The 19984-nt window shown below is 32.3% G+C and overlaps 1 protein-coding gene across 4 annotated transcripts; it reads right to left on the bottom strand.

Moving 5' to 3' along the window:
• Positions 1-444: 444 nt before the first annotated feature.
• On the bottom strand, positions 445-19718 carry LOC110652420 (ankyrin repeat-containing protein At5g02620). Of its 4 annotated transcripts, none has more exons than XM_058131764.1 (5): positions 18841-19718; positions 15424-15504; positions 2138-2607; positions 896-1491; positions 445-751 (listed from the first exon to the last, which is right to left on the bottom strand). In XM_058131764.1, exons 1-5 carry the CDS (start codon positions 19631-19633, stop codon positions 628-630), a joined length of 2064 nt encoding a protein of 687 aa, XP_057987747.1. In that variant the 5' UTR covers positions 19634-19718; the 3' UTR covers positions 445-627. The 4 variants fall into 4 exon arrangements, with proteins under 4 accessions (XP_057987747.1, XP_057987745.1, XP_057987746.1 ...); XM_058131762.1 differs by having other exon boundaries at positions 2138-2658; positions 18841-19717; XM_058131763.1 differs by having other exon boundaries at positions 445-812; positions 2138-2658; positions 18841-19715.
• Between the last annotated feature and the right edge of the window lie 266 nt (positions 19719-19984).

Raw genomic sequence — 19984 nt, 5'->3', positions numbered from 1 at the left:
AACCCAACCAAGAGCAACAAAATCTGCAACAAACTCTGCAGAACAATAACATGCATCAGCTACAATACCCGAACCAAAAACAACAGCTAGCTTCCACAAAAATTTGAAAGAAAAAGAGAAGCAAAGGAGAAATCCTCATAGAACCAAATGCCCAACACACTTGCAGCTTCAAGGCAACAAAAAAAACACGAGAAAGGATAGAAGGGCCAAAGCAAAGAAGCCTTCTAGCTCAAAACTTCAAGAAAACTCCAAGAAAGCAACAATGAATAAAAACCTTCCCAAACAAGACAAATAACGCTATTAAAAGGAACCAGCTGAACTAGAAGAATAGGCCATAAGAAAAGTCCAAAACCAAAACAAAAGAGAGAAGCTTCCTTCCTTGGTGAGATTGGAGGTTCTTCCCAAACAACCTAGAAGCAAGAACACCTCAGGGCCTTGAAGCCGTGAAAGCCAACATATCAGAATTGATTTGCTTGACCAAGAAATTAACCACAACATCATCAGGCTGTGAGAACACTAAACCAAGTTGCTTACCCACTGATAATGTCACTGTCTACAGGCTTAAAAAATCTATTGTTGTCTATTATACAATTAATTATTTATTTATAGTAAATATAAATTCCAATCTTAATAAATATATACTTGAAGTAATAGCAAGCAAGTGTCTCTTGCTCTTGGCATCTTCACACCTGATGAATCGGTTGACTCACTTCTTCCGCCACTTGCTAAACCATTTACACATACGTTGAAGCTTCAAATAAAGGGCAATGGACAAGAAACTCAACCAAAAAATTCCACCAGTCAGCCACGAGCTACAATAATGAATGAAAAAAAGTTAAAATAATGAAAATATTAACGGAATTAAAAGTTATATAATATATAGAAAACTACTTACAAAGTTTTTATTTGATGTTTATACTGATTAACTTCTTCTTCATCATCATCCGCCGAAAGAAATAAACTCCATGTTACCCTCATGATCGAGTAAAATATGAAGTAGGAGAAGCTCAATCCAATGACACAAATGGCATATCCAATGGAAGGTGCTAGAACTGCATAAGCGCCTGTCACAAATGTAATCACCATTGCTAACATAGCGTAGAAGAGGAAGCTGAAGGCACATCTTATTAACCAATAGTATCTTTCCAGATATCCTAACATCACCAGTATAAAGTGGATAAAGACACAAGAAGTAGATAAAACCATAGCTATAGTGTCTGATATCATAAATGCTGTAAAAGCTGAATTTCCACTTAAGATAGGAGTCCCCTTCTTTAAATTGTTTTCATCACTTACATAACCTCCAGGTACGGTGAACATTGCTGCAAACGTTACTGTTGCTATAAGTGCTGCAGCTACCAAATGAGAGTCTTTAACTTTTTCAAATTTAAGTATCATATTTTCTTTTGTCTTTGACCCTTCTATGTTTTGCATTTCAATTTTCCCCAATGGTCCAGTGCCAAGATCTTTCATCCACGCTAAAATTTCATTCTGCATTTTTAAAATATTAGTTACTTTGAACAATAATTAAAAAAAAATAATAAGATATAATTTCTTTTGTTTGATTAAAAAAAAAAAAAGAAGATATAATTTCTTTTGTACCATTTCTAAAATTATTTGTACCATTTTTTTATTGATCAATTCAATATTTACTTAAAAGAAAGTTTTTTGGATTAGTTACCTAAGATATGTTAAAAATATACTAATTAGTTATTGTATATCTACAATTGAATTAATTAAAAGATTTCTTCACTCATTAATAAGTTCTACCTTAGTGATATTGGAATTATTGAATTCGAACCCATAATATATATATATATATATATATATATATATATATATATATATATATATATATATATAAAAGAAAAGAATAAATTATAAATTATTCTAGTCTCACCAGGCGATATCTGCTAATAACGTTCCAGTCTAATCTTATTCTCACACTTCCTCAAGGGTATAAAAAGTATATAGCTGAGGTTTGATTCCTTTTATTGATTACTATTGTGAAATTCTCAGTATTATAATGATCCTTAAAAAAAAAAAAAAAAAAAGGTTAGTGCATACGATATTTTGCTTTGAGAAGAACCATAAGGTAATATCGATCTATATAATGATAAGATGTTAGTTGGCTGACCTTTTTTAACGGAAAGTCTCTTTCATTTTGAATTTGTTCGTGCAATGTTCTCCAATGCTTGAACATATCAGTATCTCCTTGTTGCATGAAAGAAGGCAAACGAGGATGACAAGCCTTATATAAATGGACAGGCGTATTTCCTTTAACATCTTTCTCATTTAAAAGATGAATCAATGATGATTTTTGGAGCACTGCTTTTAGTACTTTATCATTTTTACTGATCACTGCATAATGAATAACATTCCAGCCTCTAATATCAGTAATTTCGCAGCAAGTTGGACATACTGAAATGATTTTTTCCATTCCGCATTGGAAGCCTCGACAGGCTGCAATGTGAAGAGCAGTCCTCTTCCAATCTTTATCAGCAATATAGGCGCTAGATATATCATTGTCTAATAGGAACTCGACCGCTGACTGTTTTCTTGTGTACGCAGCATAGTGAAGTGGAGTCCATCCTTTTTCATCCGTTTCTGTGGTCAACCTTCTCATTTCAGAAATTAGCATGAATTGTATAAGACGTTCTGGAAGAAAGTCAACAAGAAAAAATTCATAATTATTAATATCAAAATCTTAATTGATTATCATGTTTTTCTTAAAAATAATGACAATGAATGATACCTCTTTATTTTTTTTTGTAAATTTAAAACTTTCACCATATATTAAATATTAAAGTTAATAACATTAATTTTAAACTATGTTTGTTTCACGGAAAATAACTGTTGACCCCACAAGCTCAAAGGAGCATAGATTTTGATGATACCAAAACTCAACTAGAATCAAACTAATATTGTTTTAAGTGTTGTGCATCTCAAAGAAAAGGACACAAGGATTCTATAATGGATTCGTGCTTCTGAAGAAAGGATGACATTCTAAGGATAACACAAGACGAAGCAAAAGAGATAAAAGATGAAAAGGTCACCTTCCAAGGCTGTATTGAAAATCAGAATTGAAGGTACACATAGTATAGAAGTTAATTTTATTTCTTAGGATTTCTTGTGAAAAGAATTGAGGAGTAAAAGTCAATGATCCTTATTTTCAATCTCTCAAATGATTTTTCTTTTTAAACATCATTATTATTGGCCTAAAAAGTATTTGACTATGATTTGGTGTGAAGTTTTATAGTTTTGAAAGTTATGCAGAAAAGTTTTCCTGGTATGCTAACTTGTTTGCTACTTATATTAGTACGCTAACTGGTTTGCTAATTTCTCAAGTATGCTAACTGTCTCAACTCTGCACAACATCGCAGAAAACGACAAAATAACGGCTATTTTCTTGAAATTCGTATCTGTAACGTTCAAATGGGTTCTGCAATGGTAAAAAAAACGTTCCAAAGCTATAAATACACCTTCCTTTGGCCATTTTGCACTTAATGAAAGTCCCTCTACTGTTCAAAATCATTAAAGCTTTCATTCAAAGTGCTCAAAGTGATTTATTGCTCATCATTGGCTCATTTACTCAACTCTTCTTTATAGATTCTGTTGTATTGAGTGAGAGTGAGTTTTAAACACATTATTATCATTTGTGAGAGGTTATTCAAGCACCTATTGAAGCTTGGTTGTGAAAAGTGTTTGAGATAACACTTTGTAAAAGTGTGAAGCTACTTGTAAAAGCTTTGTTGAGAAGATTTGTAAAGGGCTTTGTCTCTTGCCTTGAAAAGAGAAGAATAGTGGAGAGAAGACTAAAAGTGGGATCTTTGAGAGAGTGGATGTAGGCTAGTTAAAGCCGAACCACTATAAAAATTTCAGTGTTCATTTTCTCAACCCTTGCTCTTTACATTTATGCAATTTAGCTTTATGATTGATTTGCTTTTGCTGATATGAAAACTGATATCATATGCTGTTGATCTTGCTGCTATCTGAGAAAAAGCCATCTTGCTAAATCACGATATCTGATATAATCTACTTGTTGTTAAATCTGCTGTCAGTTAGTATATCTGGTATTTTGTTTTGGTTGCTGTGTTAAAAATCTATCCAGATTACTGATATATTTACTGAATACTAATATAGTCTGTTATATCAGTATACTGATTGCATATAGCTTAACCTTGAGTCAACTTGTCAAAAGAATTATATTGTTCATATTTCACATTAGTCAATTTAGTTGAACCTAGCTGCAGTTTTCAAAGGTTTTGAGCAAGAACCGAAAATTGTTTTTAAAGTCCAATTCACCCCCCTCTTGGACATATTTTGGGACATCAATTTGGTATCAGAGCTTGTCTCTCTTGCTTGAGGATTAAACCCCTTAGAGTGATCCGCACACATGGCTAGTTCATCTAGAAATTCTGCTGGTATACCTGCCCCCTTAGCTGAAGGTTATTCCATCACTAGACCACCACTTTTTAATGGCACAAATTACTCCTTTTGGAAAACTAGAATGAGAAACTTTATACAATCTGTTGACATTGATGCTTGGAGAATAGTTAAAGATGGTCCTTATATTCCTTATAAAACCAGTGAAGGAACTGTACAAATTCCTAAAGCTGAAGTTGAATTTGATGATAATGATTGGAAGAAAATTTCTACAAATGCCAAGGCTATTAATATTCTTCATTGTGCTCTTGATATTAATGAGTATAACCGTGTTTCAGGATGTCAAACTGCAAAAGAGATATGGGACAAACTAGAAGTCACATATGAAGGAACTGATGTGGTGAAAGAGTCAAAGGCAAACCTCCTCATCCGTGATTATGAATTATTTGAGATGAAACCTGGTGAAACTATTGCTGAGATGAGTACCAGATTTACAGACCTTGTAAATCTACTTAAAGCTCTTGGAAAGAGATTTGAAGAACAAGAACTTGTAAAGAAAATTCTGAGGTCTCTTCCAAAGACGTGGGAAGCAAAGACTACTGTCATTCAAGACACCAAGCATTTCAGAAAATACACCTATGATGAGCTGATTGGTTCTCTCATTGCACATGAGATGATTTACAAGAAAGATGAGAATGAAGGTGATCAAAAGAAAAAGAAAGGCATAGCTTTCATATCCGAAAAAGTAGATGAGAAAAAGAAAAATGTTGCTCTTAAAGCTAGTTCAAGTGATGATTCAAGTGCTTCAAGTGATGACGATGAAGACATGGCTATGATAGTCAAAAGATTCAAAAGAGCATTTAGAAAAGGTGGAAACAAATACAAGAAGTTCACAAAGAAATATGCTCCCAAGACTCCAAATCATTCAAGTGAAATAGTTTGTTATGAGTGTAACAAACCAGGCCACATTAAGCCAAAATGTCCTACTTTGAAGAAGAAAAATAAGTTTAGAAAGGACAAAAGCAAGAAGGCAATGGCGGCAACTTGGAGTGACAGTGACTCTTCATCAAATGATGAAACAAGTGACAAAGAGGCTGCAAACACTTGTATGATGGCAATTGAAGAAAAAGGTGAAAGCTCACACATCGAAGATAGTGAAAATGAGGTAAATCTTGAACTTTCTAATGTTGATGAATTAGAACTTGCATTTGTGAAGACATATGATAAATATAGAACTTTTAAAAAGAAATGCAAAATTTTAGTTCATGAAAATTGTGCTTTAAGATCTGAAAATATTTCATTGAGTATGGTTTCAAAGGAAAATGAATTTTATAAATCTCAAATGAAATTATTTAAGGAAGTTAATGATGAGCTTCAAAAATCAAAAGAAGTGTGTGAACAACTTCTTGAGAAAAACAGAATTCTTGAAGAAAAAGTTGAATCTTTGACAAGAGATTTAACTAAATTTACAAAAGGGAAAGAAACACTTGATATACTTCTTGGGAATCAAAGATTCACAAATGAAAAATCTAGAATTGGATATGATGGATTTATGAAGTATGAAAAATACAAACAATTTTTTGTTAAAGCTACATCCTTTTCTCAACCAAATATTACATGCTTTTATTGTAATCATAGAGGTCATATGATTAATGCTTGTCCTATTAGGAAAGGAACCTTTAAGGCAAAGAAAGTATGGGTGCCTAAAGGAACCGTACCTAATGTTACTAACATTCAAGGACCCAAAGTTGCTTGGGTACCTAAGAACGATTAATCGATTTGTGTCCGCCTAAGGAGTATGCTGGAAACAGAACATTGGTACATTGATAGTGGCTGCTCTAGGCACATGACAGGAAATAAAGGCAAGTTTTCCTCTCTTACTTTGAAAGAAAAAGGTTATGTAAAATTTGGTGATAAAAGCAAAGCTAAAATTGTTGGATGTGGAACTATTGGTAAAAATCCTTGCATTGAAAATGTTGCATTAGTTCAAGGATTAAAGTATAATCTTTTAAGTGTTAGTCAACTATGTGATAATGGTTTCAAAGTTATTTTTACTTCTACACATTGCGAAATTCATGGAAATAATGTTATGTTTGCTGGTGCTAGAATAGATAACATTTACCTACTTGATTTAACAAGTCTTGAAGAAAATTGTGAAACATGTTTTATGACTTCAGATGATAGTGCATGGTTATGGCATAGAAAATTAGGACATGCTAGCATGAGTACACTTGCTAAACTTTCTAGAAAGAACCTTGTTAGAGGACTTCCAAAGCTAAGATTTGAAAAAGAATTTCAATGCAAAGCTTGTGCACTTGGTAAGCATACAAAATCATCTTTTAAATCAAAAAATGTTGTAACTACGTCTAGACCATTGGAATTATTGCATCTTGATCTTTTTGGTCCAATCACACCTAGAAGTCTAGGAGGCAAGGCATATGCATTTGTAATTGTTGATGATTTTTCAAGATTCACATGGACTTTCTTTCTTGCTCATAAAGATGAAACCTTTGATATATTTGAAGCTTTTTGCAAAAGAACTCAAAATGAAAAAGGATATTGCATTACATCTTTGAGGAGTGATCATGGAAAAGAATTTGAAAATAATTTGTTTGAAAATTTCTGCTCTCAAAATGGTATTTATCATACATTTTCAGCTCCTAGAACTCCACAACAAAATGGAGTTGTTGAAAGGAAAAATAGATCTTTGCAAGAAATGGCAAGAACAATGCTGAATGAAAACAGTTTACCAAAATATTTCAAGTGTAAGTCAGAATACAAAGATGCTATATTTTGAACAGAGTTTCCATTAGAGCTATTTTAAAGAAAACTCCTTATGAACTTTGGAAAGGAAGAAAACCCAATATTGCATAATTTCATGTCTTTGGTTGCAAATGTTACATTTTGAATAACAAAGACAGCAATTTCAAGAAATTTGATGCTAAATCCTGTGAAGGAATATTTCTAGGCTATTCAACAAATAGCAAAGCATATAGGATTTTCAATAGAAAAACATTGACCATGGAAGAATCAATGCATATACTTTTTGATGATGCTAACGCTTCTTTGCAAAGGAAAGATTCTTGTGATGATGAATTTGAGCAGATTCTAAATTCAAAGAATTCGAATAATGATGAGCTTGAATCAAAAGAACAAGTGGAGGATGATCAAAATGACAAAGAAGAAGAACTCCCTTGCTCCACAAATATTGAAATTCAAGATGACTCTCAACCAAATGTGGAAGAACTACAAATTGAGGAACCTCAACATCAAGATATTCCACAAGAATGGAGGTATCATAGAAATCATTCCAAAGATGACATTCTTGATAGTCCATCACAAAGAATGATGACAAGAGCTCAACTTAGAAGATATTTTGGTAATGTTGCTTTTGTTTCTCAATTTGAACCCAAAACATATGATGATGCTCAAAATGATGAAAATTGGCTTTTTGCTATGCAAGAGGAATTAAATCAATTTGAAAGAAACAAAGTTTGGACACTTGTTCCTAAACCTAAAAAGCACACTGTTATTGGAACTAAATGGGTATTTAGGAATAAGATGGATGAAAAAGGACATGTAGTTAGAAATAAAGCTAGACTAGTAGCTCAAGGATACAACCAAGAGGAAGGTATTGATTTTGATGAAACCTTTGCCCCGGTTGCTAGAATTGAAGCTATTAGAATGTTGTGTGCATTTGCATGTTTTAAGAATTTCATGCTTTATCAAATGGATGTTAAAAGTGCATTTTTAAATGGATATATTGATGAAGAAGTTTATGTAGCTCAACCTCCTGGTTTTGAAGACCCTCACTTTCCAAATCATGTTTACAAGCTTACTAAAGCTCTCTATGGTTTAAAGCAAGCTCCTAGAGCATGGTATGAGAGACTTAGTAAATTTTTGCTTCAAAATGATTTTAAAAGAGGAAAAGTGGACACTACTCTTTTCATTAAGAAAATGGGAAAAGACATGCTTATTGTGCAAATTTATGTAGATGATATTATTTTTGGTGCTACTAACCATTCTCTTTGTAAGAAATTTTCTAACATGATGAAAAGTGAATTTGAAATGAGTATGATGGGTGAACTTACTTTCTTGGATTGCAAATTAAGCAAATGAAAGATGGAATTTTTATAAATCAGTCCAAGTACATAAAGGATATGCTAAAGAAGTTCAAAATGGAGGATATGAAAAGTGTTGGAACTCCCATGAGCTCAACAATTAAATTGGAGAAAGATGAAAAAGGTAAAGAGGTAGATAACAAATTTTAAAGAGGTATGATTGGTTCTTTACTCTACTTGATAGCATCTAGACCAGATATTCATTTTAGTGTATGTTTATGTGCAAGATTTCAATCATGTCCAAAAGAATCTCATCTTGTAGCAGTTAAGAGAATTTTTAAGTACCTCATTGGCACTCACAACATTGGCTTGTGGTATCCAAAATGTGAATCATTTGACCTTATTGGTTATAGTGATTCAGATTTTGCTGGTAGTAGATTGGACAGAAAAAGCACTTCTGGAACTTGTCAATTTCTAGGTCATGCATTAGTTTCATGGCACAGTAAAAAGCAAACTTCAGTTGCACTTTCTCTCGCAGGTTTGAATATATTGCAGCTGGAAGTTGTGTTGCACAGATTTTGTGGATGAAACAACAGCTTGAAGACTTTGAAATTAAATTTGATCACATTCCCATAAGATGTGAAAATACTAGTGCTATAAACCTATCAAAAAATCCTGTTCAACACTCTAGAAGCAAGCATATTGAAATTAGACATCATTTTATTAGGGATCATGTTCAAAATGGTGATATTCAAATTGAATTTGTCCCCTCTGAAAAACAGCTTGCTGACATTTTTACAAAGCCCCTTAGTGAGGAAATTTTCTGCAAAATAAGAAGAGAACTTGGTATGATTGATGCTTTTGATTAAGTTTTGATGCATTCTCATGTTTCCATATGAAAATGAAGTGATATATGTTGGTTTGTAGTGTTAAAGATGCATTCTGATATTTTTGGTGCAATTTGAAAAATTCTGGGTTTTATCAGATATGAACAGTAATCTGCAGAATTTGATTGCAGTGGCATACTGATTTGTTTGCTAATCTCCGTGATTGCTAAATGCTTTACTACTGCTCCTACTTTTTCGTTGGCAAACTGGAAGTCAGGTCTGATTGCCTTAAAACTCTAAAATTTTTTTTTCTCTTGAGCGCCTATTCTGCATGTTTAAAGCCCATTTTACTTAAATACCCCTCTGCTTAGAATACTACATCTTCATGTATTTAAGGGCAAAATGGACTTTTAACACATTAATTTGCGCGGGATACAAATTTTTTTTCTGAACCATCAGTCTTCTCGCCGTCTCTCCTCTGCTACACGCTACCTATTCCCTGCAAAAACCTATAGTTGTGTCTTTTCAAGGTTTTAAAATTCAAAACTTCATTTCCTTCCGTCGCTCTGTCTCCCAGAACCCGAACGGCTGCATCTCTCTTTCCACTTGCAAACCCATTTCGGTCGCACCCTTCCAAGCCATCGTCTCCCTTCATCATTCTTAAATATTTTGGAAACCTGTTGATAGTGAATCGATTAAATCGATTGTTTGCAGAAAGAAAATCCCCAAAATTTTTTCGTTTCCTTATTTCACTAAATCTGCCGAAAGAAATCATTTGGTGTTGGATATTTTTCTTTGTCGATTCGCACTCTCTGTTTCAGTATATTTCAGGTATAAAGTCTAAACCTTTAAGGAAATCGTGTTTCATATTCTATCCATGCCTGTTTTATATGCTTTCGTAACGTGCTGATATTTTTGTTTGTTTGATTTGCTCTCGCTTGTTTGTTCTGTTTTAGCGCTCAGTAGTTAATTTTTTTTGGGCATTAACATTTCATAAAATGTGGTATATAATAAATCGATTGCCATGGATTCGTAAGAACCCGAATATGTCTTGATGTCTGTTCTAATTTTTTTTTCCATTGCGCTCTGTTGTGCTAAATGAATATTGATATGCTTCAATTGATTATATATATAAATATATATTGGCTGCTCACACCACTGAATTTATAATCTCAGTTATCACTGTCATTTCGGCCTAACTTGTTTCTGAGATTGGTTATGGCGCGAGACAAAGGAAAAGGGAAAGCCAAAATCACCACATATTCATCATCAGACTCCACTGACGCAAGTGTTCCTGCGTCTCCTCCTCCACAAAAAGATGGTCCTCTGGTAATTGGCAAACCAAAAGAAACACCCAAGAAAAGAACCAGTGAACCAATCCAAGAAAAAGGAACCAAAAAGAAAAAGACTTCAAAAGCTCTAGTTGTGCATATGGAGAGGGCTATTCATGAGCCAAGGTATATTCACTGGCCTGCTTTTATTGAAGTTTCTGTTCCTTTGCAATCCTTATTTGAGTATCAAAAATGGGATAAACTGTGTTCTGACACTGAAGGAGTGTATGTGGATTTGGTTCAAGAATTTTATAAGAATTTGAGGGTTGATGATTCTGATAAAGATGAGTCTTTTAAGGTGAAAATAAAAGGGAAAGTGTATGAAGTGACAGTTGCTAGATTAGCTAAAGCCCTAGGAATCCCAAACAGTGGGAATAAAATCTACTCCCACAAAGATGTTTTTGCTGTTGGTGGATTTAACAAAAGGGATTTTGAGGGTGAAGTGTTTAAAGGGGAAGTGAAGGATAAAACTAGTATTACCCATGCTCATCAACACATCAAAATTCTTCATAGTTTTATCATTTATGTGTTGAACCCTAGAACTGGAAGTCCCAACTATTTGAGTACCCTTGACCTCTGCATAATTTGGCATATTGTGAACCAAATTGAATTTAATCTTGCCTATTTTATGCTGAAGCAAATCATGAAATGGAAGCCACCTTACAAGCTACCTTATGCCCATCTTCTTAATGGTCTATTTAGAGACTTTGGGATACCTTTAGAAACCGAGAAACTTAGGACCAATATGATCCCAATCACAAGTTTGTAAAAAGATGATGATGGTAGAAAGCTTAGGTTTGAACAAGGTGCTAGCTCCAAAGATAGTGCAAGTGGTACTGTTCATGTTGAAGGTATTTTGGAGGAAGTGAACAATTTGAGAGAATTTGTTGAAATGGAACTTGGAGAGCTCCAGAAATTTAGAGGTTTTCAAACTGTTCTTATGAATGCTCTTGATTCTAAAGTTGATGGGACTTTGATGTTAATGTACAAGATTGTGGAAGAATTGTTTAAAATCAAAGTTCATTTGGGTATTTCAACCACTGAGGCTGGAGAAACCAGTAAGGCTGCTACTGGTTCTGTTCCTCTACCCGAGAAAGAAAAAGAAAAGGAGGAAGAGAAAGAAAAAGAGGAAGAAGAAGAAACAGAAGAGGAAGAAGAAGAAGAAACAGAAGAAGAGGAAGAGAAAGAAACAGAAGAAGAAGAAAAGGAAGAAGAGGAAGAAAAGGAAGAAGAGGAAGAAGCTGAAGCAGAAAAAGATGATGATGATTCTGATGATAATGGAAATGGAGGCAGCAAAGAAGGTAGTGGGAAAGATATGAGTGACTCAGAGTCTGAGGCAGAACCAGAGACCCCTGCTCCTGCTGCTCCTGCAAAAGGAAAAGGAAAAACAGCTCAACAGGAACAGAGAAGCAAACAGAAAGAGGAAACTGGTAAACCCTCTGGCAAAAAGACTAAAACTGGTAAAAAGTCTGCAGCTGAGTCTGGTACTACTGTTGTCACTGAGCTCACAGCTGGGCCTATTGTTCCTTTGACACCCGGAACTGAATTGGCTGCTGCAATTCTTCAAACCTTGAGTGACAAACCTGTCAAGCCCAAAAAGCTGAAAATGGCTGCTCCAAAACCAATCAGAAGAAGCTCTAGGCTGAAAGGATAAACTGGATTCTGATTAACTTTTGTCTAACAGTCTGTCTGTTAGTTTGCTACTTAGTTTGCTACTTTTGGTTTTTCTGAACTTTAAATTAGTATGCTATATCAATTTCTGTCTTGACTGTTTTATTTACTGCACTTAGACTGAATTTTTGACATGTGCATGATTTCTCCCGTATTCTTTTGATGCTGACAAAAAGGGGGAGAAAAGTAATGAATGGTAATCTTGATACTTGAAATAGTTTGTGATTACTTGTGGATAATATAGTTTGTGCATATTGTTGATATAACTTGTGAATGATATACAGTTTGTGATTAGTGTGCATATTGTGCATATTTAGTTAGTATTTTAGTCACACTTGACTCCTTAAGAAAATGCTTATGAATGTTTTATTGAAATTATTAAGGGGGAGTTATTTGTGATTAATTGTTGATATAAGCACATACATAGGGGGAGTTATTCTCACATATACTTTCATACACATACTCACACTTATTTGGTGATTCAATTGAGTTTTGTCATCATCAAAAAGGGGGAGATTGTTGACCCCACAAGCTCAAAGGAGCATAGATTTTGATGATACCAAAACTCAACTAGAATCAAACTAACATTGTTTTAAGTGTTGTGCATCTCAAAGAAAAGGACACAAGGATTCTATAATGGATTCGTGCTTCTGAAGAAAGGATGACATTCTAAGGATAACACAAGACGAAGCAAAAGAGATAAAAGATGAAAAGGTCACCTTCCAAGGCTGTATTGAAAATCAGAATTGAAGGTACACATAGTATAGAAGTTAATTTTATTTCTTAGGATTTCTTGTGAAAAGAATTGAGGAGTAAAAGTCAATGATCCTTATTTTCAATCCCTCAAATGATTTTTCTTTTTAAACATCATTATTATTGGCCTAAAAAGTATTTGACTATGATTTGGTGTGAAGTTTTATAGTTTTGAAAGTTATGCAGAAAAGTTTTCCTGGTATGCTAACTGGTTTGCTACTTATATTAGTACGCTAACCGGTTTGCTAATTTCTCAAGTATGCTAACTGTCTCAACTTTGCACAACATCGCAGAAAACGATAAAATAACGGTTATTTTCTTGAAATTCGTATCTGTAACGTTCAAATGGGTTCTGCAACGGTAAAAAAAACGTTCCAAAGCTATAAATACACCTTCCTTTGGCCATTTTGCACTTAATGAAAGTCCCTCTACTGTTCAAAATCATTAAAGCTTTCATTCAAAGTGCTCAAAGTGATTTATTGCTCATCATTGACTCATTTACTCAACTCTTCTTTATAGATTCTGTTGTATTGAGTGAGAGTGAGTTTTAAACACATTATTATCATTTGTGAGAGGTTATTCAAGCACCTATTGAAGCTTGGTTGTGAAAAGTGTTTGAGATAACACTTTGTAGAAGTGTGAAGCTACTTGTAAAAGCTTTGTTGAGAAGATTTGTAAAGGGCTTTGTCTCTTGCCTTGAAAAGAGAAGAATAGTGGAGAGAAGACTCAAAGTGGGATCTTTGAGAGAGTGGATGTAGGCTAGTTAAAGCCGAACCACTATAAAAATTTCAGTATTCATTTTCTCAACCCTTGCTCTTTACATTTATGCAATTTAGCTTTATGATTGATTTGCTTTTGCTGATATGAAAAGCGATATCATATCTTTGTTGATCTTGTCGCTATCCGAGAAAAAGCAGTTCTTGCTAAATCACGATATCGATATAATCGCTTGTTGTTAAATCTGCATCGCTTAGTATATCCGTATTCATTTTGGTTCTTTGTGTTAAAAATCTATCCAGATTACTGATATATTTACTGAATACTAATATAGTCTGTTATATCAGTATACTGATTGCATATAGCTTAACCTTGAGTCAACTTGTCAAAAGAATTATATTGTTCATATTTCACATTAGTCAATTTAGTTGAACCTAGCTGCAGTTTTCAAAGGTTTTGAGCAAGAACCGAAAATTGTTTTTAAAGTCCAATTCACCCCCCTCTTGGACATATTTTGGGACATCAATAACTTATGTATGATTTTCTCAAAAAATAATTTTCAGGAAAATATTGTCAGTTATTTGGTTGCAATATTAAATTAATGATATAAATTTATTTCATATATATATATATATATATAAATAAGTGTGTTCACATTTTAATATGATTATCAAAATATAAAAATAGAAAATGACTGCTTCTTTTTAAAAATGAAAGTTATTTTCCTTAAAAATGATTTATTTTTTTTTACTAGAAAAATATTTTAGGTTGACTAATTTTCTTAAATGTCCCAAAAGCCAAAAAATGTGAAAAATGTTTTCTAAGAAAATATTTCCATGAAACAAACGAAACATTAGTATTATTAAATACTTAATATTAAAAGTTATAATCAAATGTGGATGTTTCTGCAATAAATTTATAATTTACAAAGTAAATTTGATGCTGAGCATTTTTAGGTGAAGAAGTAAGTTAAATAACAATGAAAGCATGCCAGTGTGAAAATGGGAAAAGTACCAATTTTTAGTAAGTTTGGACAAAGTTGATAATTGGGCAGTAAATCTTACGCCTAGCTGTGGGATTTTTCACACCTACTTGTGAGATTTTCTGGACAACAAGGCAAATTTTTTTTTTTTAATTAATTTTAATCTTCAGTAGTTCTAATTCACCTAGAATATCTTGTGAAAGCTTTCAACAACCTTAGAAATTAAATTAGAATTAATTAAGAAGTTTTCTATTCTATTTTGCACATATTAATGTTTTCCTACTTTCTCTAGAATTTAGATTTCTTCCTATTTTATTTAGGATTTTCTATTTTATTTTAGTTTATTTAAATTTCCTATTAAGTTTCATATTCTTAGTAGGTTTAGAGTCTAAAAACACTATAAATATTATTTTTTAACCTATAATTAAAATTCTATCCCTCTAAAAATAAATAAATTAATAAATTAATATATATATATATATAACTAAATTTTTTTGTGAATTTATAGAAAAAAATAAATGGTTGAAATTCACTTAATTTAAATTAAATAAAAATAAAAAAAAATAAAAAATTTAAATTTATTTTTAAATATTTATAATAATATTATTAAAAAAAATTAAATACCAAATTTATAATTACTAATATCAAAATCTTTAACTGTATTATTATATTTTTTTTTTAAATGAGAAACTGACCAATTTGCGATTGAGCATTAGCCTTGACATTTGCTTTGCCCGATGAGGATTTGAATTTCTCCCATAGTCGCTCCCTCAGCCCTGAAATAAAGTCAATAAAATCAAATTCATAATTACTAATATCAAAATCTTAATTAATTATCAAGTTTTTCTTAAAATATTGAAAAATTGATAATGAATGATTTCTCTTTATTTTTTAATAAAAATTTAAAATTTTAACTATATTAAATATTAAAGTTAATAACATTAATTTAATTATTATTAAATACTTGATATTAAAAGTAATGATCAAATGTGGGTGTTTCTGTAGTAAATTCATGATCTGTAAAGTAAAATTTATTTTATTAATAACAATGAATTGTTAAATCTAATCATTACACAAAATAGAAAATAATTGAATTGAAATCAAAGTATTATAGAAAACACTATTACACATATTTTTATATTATCAAATTTTTATGATAATATTATTAAGAAAATTATTAATATTCCTTAGCAACTAGGTTTTATCTTTTAATGTTAAAGATCATTAACTTACCATTAAAAAGTTATTTTTAGCGGATGGAAACTTAATAATACACCCAAAAGTAAGTAATTTTGTAGGCTCAAAGGACAAAACATGAAAAATTCAAAAGCTTAAAATAAAAAATTCATTCAATTTGTAACACCCTTATTCCTGAATTAAAAGTAGAAAGTTCTAGAGACATGGTCTTCTTTGACCCATCAAATAAAGAAAGAGGCACCATGCAAGAGAATTCTGGAATTTTGTTGGGAGTCAAAATCCATTAGTTATAGGAATGAGTAATAGGGAAAGGGAAAGAGAAGACTAATCCTGCTCCGGCCGATTCAGACCACCATAATCAGTGACCCACCTAAATTCCATCCTTCATCATACGCTATCTTGGTTGGCAATTAGGAGTGAGGTTTCATGATCAACACAGAGAGCTTGAAGGAGAGACCACAACCCAACCTAAAACAATATCCGTCAGCCAACCATTTTGACTATGGCAAATAAGGTGCACTAGCAGTGAGCTTGAGACGCAGATTCTTGAGAATCGGATCCGTTATTTGTGCTACTCTTAATGGGTACACCAAACAGAAATGAAAAGCAGAAGCAGCTCTAAAAGCTGAAGTTATTAAACATTGTGTTGGCAAATGACGACACAGTGCTTAAAGGTCCTAAATTTGTATATTTGCTATTGAATGGGGATCTCAAGTATGGAAAAATATGAGTGTAATGGCAAATGGATGGAGCTCGAAGTCCAAGTTATAAAGGGTGCACCATGTCCCAAAACAGACTACTAGTCCAAAGAGAACAACGTAAGACAACAATTGTCACATATATAGAGGCAGTCTTCTTTTTGTAAGTGTTGTAGATCCCAATACCTATACCACTGGCATGATTCTCTACTAATTCTACCATTTTAAGAAGATAATAATAATAACAATAATAATAATAATATGCACTTGGGACGAGCCTATTACTCTAGATATATATTATTATATTGGAATTTTTTTTATATAGATTGGGTCTATATGAATCTAAGACACAGCACGTATGGTGGAATTAGAGATGACAACGGGTCGGATTTTTGAGGATACCCGATCCGATTGAGCCCTAATAGGACGGATTTGGGTAATATATAATCGGGTTTGGCACGGGTTCAGGTTTGAAATTTAATATCCGTGCCGAATTCGGATCGGGTTTGGGTTTTATATGTTAGGTATCCGTTATCCGAACCCATTTATATAAATATTTAATTAAATATAAAATATATGTTTTTTTTAATAATATTTATAAATTTTTATATATTTTATTTTATATACAATAAAATTGAAATATTTTATGAAATTATTAAATTTTTAAAATATAAATTATTAATAAAAATAATTTTTTATATGGATTATTAATTAAATATATAAAATTAAATGGGTTCGGATATTTTTCGGGTAATAACAATCGGCTTTGGGACGGGTTCGGATAGTTGAGAATAAATTTTAGTCGGGTTTGGGACGGGTTCGGGTTTTGAGAATATTAATTCTGTTCCTCTTAAATTTATTTCTACTGCATTATGTTCTGATGCTTTTCTTAGTTGAAAGAAGGATTTTTTTTTTTTCCCAACACAAAAAAAAAATCCTAAGGAAGAAAAGTGCATTTAAATCGTTTATGTTGGTTGCTACTGTAAGTGTAATTGTGTCATACCCGATTTCACTAATAGGAAATTTATAACTTAAAACGAAATGGCAGTCAAATAAGTTAGGGAAAGTTATAAAAGAAAAAAAAAAATCTGAACTTTTAAAATTTGTATAATTTTACTGTATATTAAAAAAATTATTAAACTTAATATTTTTATGTTTGTTCAATTATACCTTACTGTTAATAAAGCCATTAAGGAGCCAAGAAAAACACCATGTTGGACATCTTTGACCCCCTAATTAATCCAATTAACTCCTAATTAAGTCTAATTAATTGAAATAAAAAAATAAAATAAAAGAAAGATCAGTCCAAAGGAAGAGGTGTGGTGGGTGAAGAGCTTGATCAGGCTAACATATGCAGCTAAAGATCAGTCCTCACCCATAATGCAACTCAAAATGCTGCCAACTGATGTGCAAAGCATTTTTTTTTTTTTTTTGTAAATTGAGAATTTAGGCTTATAATTAGACGTAATTAGAGTTTAAATTTGGTTAATCGGGAGTGAAAGATGTTTGACATGGCATTTCCATTAGCTAATTAACAGACTTGTTAAAGGTATAGTGTAATTAGACAAACATAAAAAAATATATATATATAAATTTTAAGTGGTATTTTTTTTAGATTTCCTCAACAAATTATTAAACGTCTATTTTTTTAGTGAAATATATACATATATAATGCAATTGTCTTAATTTTTAAGGTAGTGTTTAATGTTTGGACTAAAGTCAAAAGATGATATTACTATTTTTATATTAATAACTAATCCAATAACTATTTTTATCAAATATTTTCATTTTAAATCACTATATAAATAACTAACAACTAATAGCTAACATTTAACAGCTAATAGTTAACAATAACTAACAATTATTATAACAGCTAATTTTATCGAATAAACCCTAAAATTTTGAAAGCTTATAAGCTTTAAACTCTAAGTTTTTATAATCTAATTGTAATAAACTAAGTTTAACATCCTCTAGTCTATTTATACAAAAATAAATAAATAAATATATTTTTTTCCTTCTTTAAGTTGGCTTCTTAATCTTGGGTTTAGGTTCTTATGGCTGTTTAACGCCATTTCCAGCTACTATCATTTGCGGTTATAAGATTTTAAAAAAAAAAAAAAGTTATAAAGAAAGATATTCACAATTCACTTCCTGCACTAATACACAACACACTCAATATGCATATATAGGAAGTTTATGATCTGCTTACTGATCTACCTTTATTTGTGAAGTCGTCATCTTCGAAGTTCAGCACTGTTGCCTCATGTAATGCCGTTTTACCATTGGGACCGCCATAAGCCAGGCATTCTGAATCGCGATGAATTAATAGTCCAATAACTATCTCCATGTTTCTATTTTTAACAGCTAGGTAAAGCGGAGTTTCCCCACGATTATTGGCAGAATATGTAAACTCTCTTGGATCTTCATTACTCATTATTGCTTCCACAACACCCAGACTTCTATCATTTCGTGCCGCCTCATGCAAGGCCGTTTCTTTATTTTCATTTGTCATCCTTAACATCTTCCTTACTGCTGCCATTTCCCTCTCTCCTGGCCCTTCTTGGCTCTCTAAATCTATTTCATTTTGTGTTGAAGCCTTTGCCTGTTCGATACTCTCTCTTGGCCCTTCTCGGCTCTCTAAATCTATTTCATTGTGTGTTGAAGCCTTTGCCTGTTTGATTAGCTCTTTTGCAGCATCAGCATGCCCGTAAGCCTTTGCCTGTTTGATTAGCTCTTTTGCAGCATCAGCATGCCCGTACCTTGCTGCAATGTGCAACGGAGTATCACCGTGGACATTGACCTTCCATAACAGCGGCGGACAAATGCTAAGTACCTCCGTTATAAACTTGGTGGATCTTTCACTTAGAGTGCTAAGGTAGATATGCAATACTGTGTTTTCATTTGGGGAAAGTAGGCTATCGAGAGATTCTGGGTAATCTTTCAATCGTTCAAATTTGCCTTCTTCTGCGGCTTTCAGTAACTTGGCATCAATGTATGTGCAAGTTTCCATTTGGTGGTGTAGCTGCCCAGATAAGATAACACAAGATAAGAAAAAGAGAATATATAACGTGGAAAAAAGTGTGATTTAAGACTTAATTTAAGTGAGAAATGACTGAAAAGTAGATATATATGGCAGCCGCAGCTATGTCCTTTCTGTGGTTAATTCTACAATGCCGCTAGTTTATACGCCGTTCAGTGCCGTAATTTGTTGGACTGATGCCAAGGGTAAAAAAAATTTAAAATGAGAATAAAGACTAAAAAAAAAAAAAAACTTGTAACCCACTTCTTTTTTTTTTTTTTTTTTTAACGAGTGCTTGTAATCCAGTTGGTGTATCTTGCTTTTTAGACTCATTGTAAAAAA

The sequence above is a fragment of the Hevea brasiliensis genome, chromosome 13 (genome assembly GCF_030052815.1).
Source record: "Hevea brasiliensis isolate MT/VB/25A 57/8 chromosome 13, ASM3005281v1, whole genome shotgun sequence".
NCBI lineage: Eukaryota > Viridiplantae > Streptophyta > Magnoliopsida > Malpighiales > Euphorbiaceae > Hevea > Hevea brasiliensis.
This window is presented reverse-complemented; position numbering and strand designations above follow the sequence as displayed.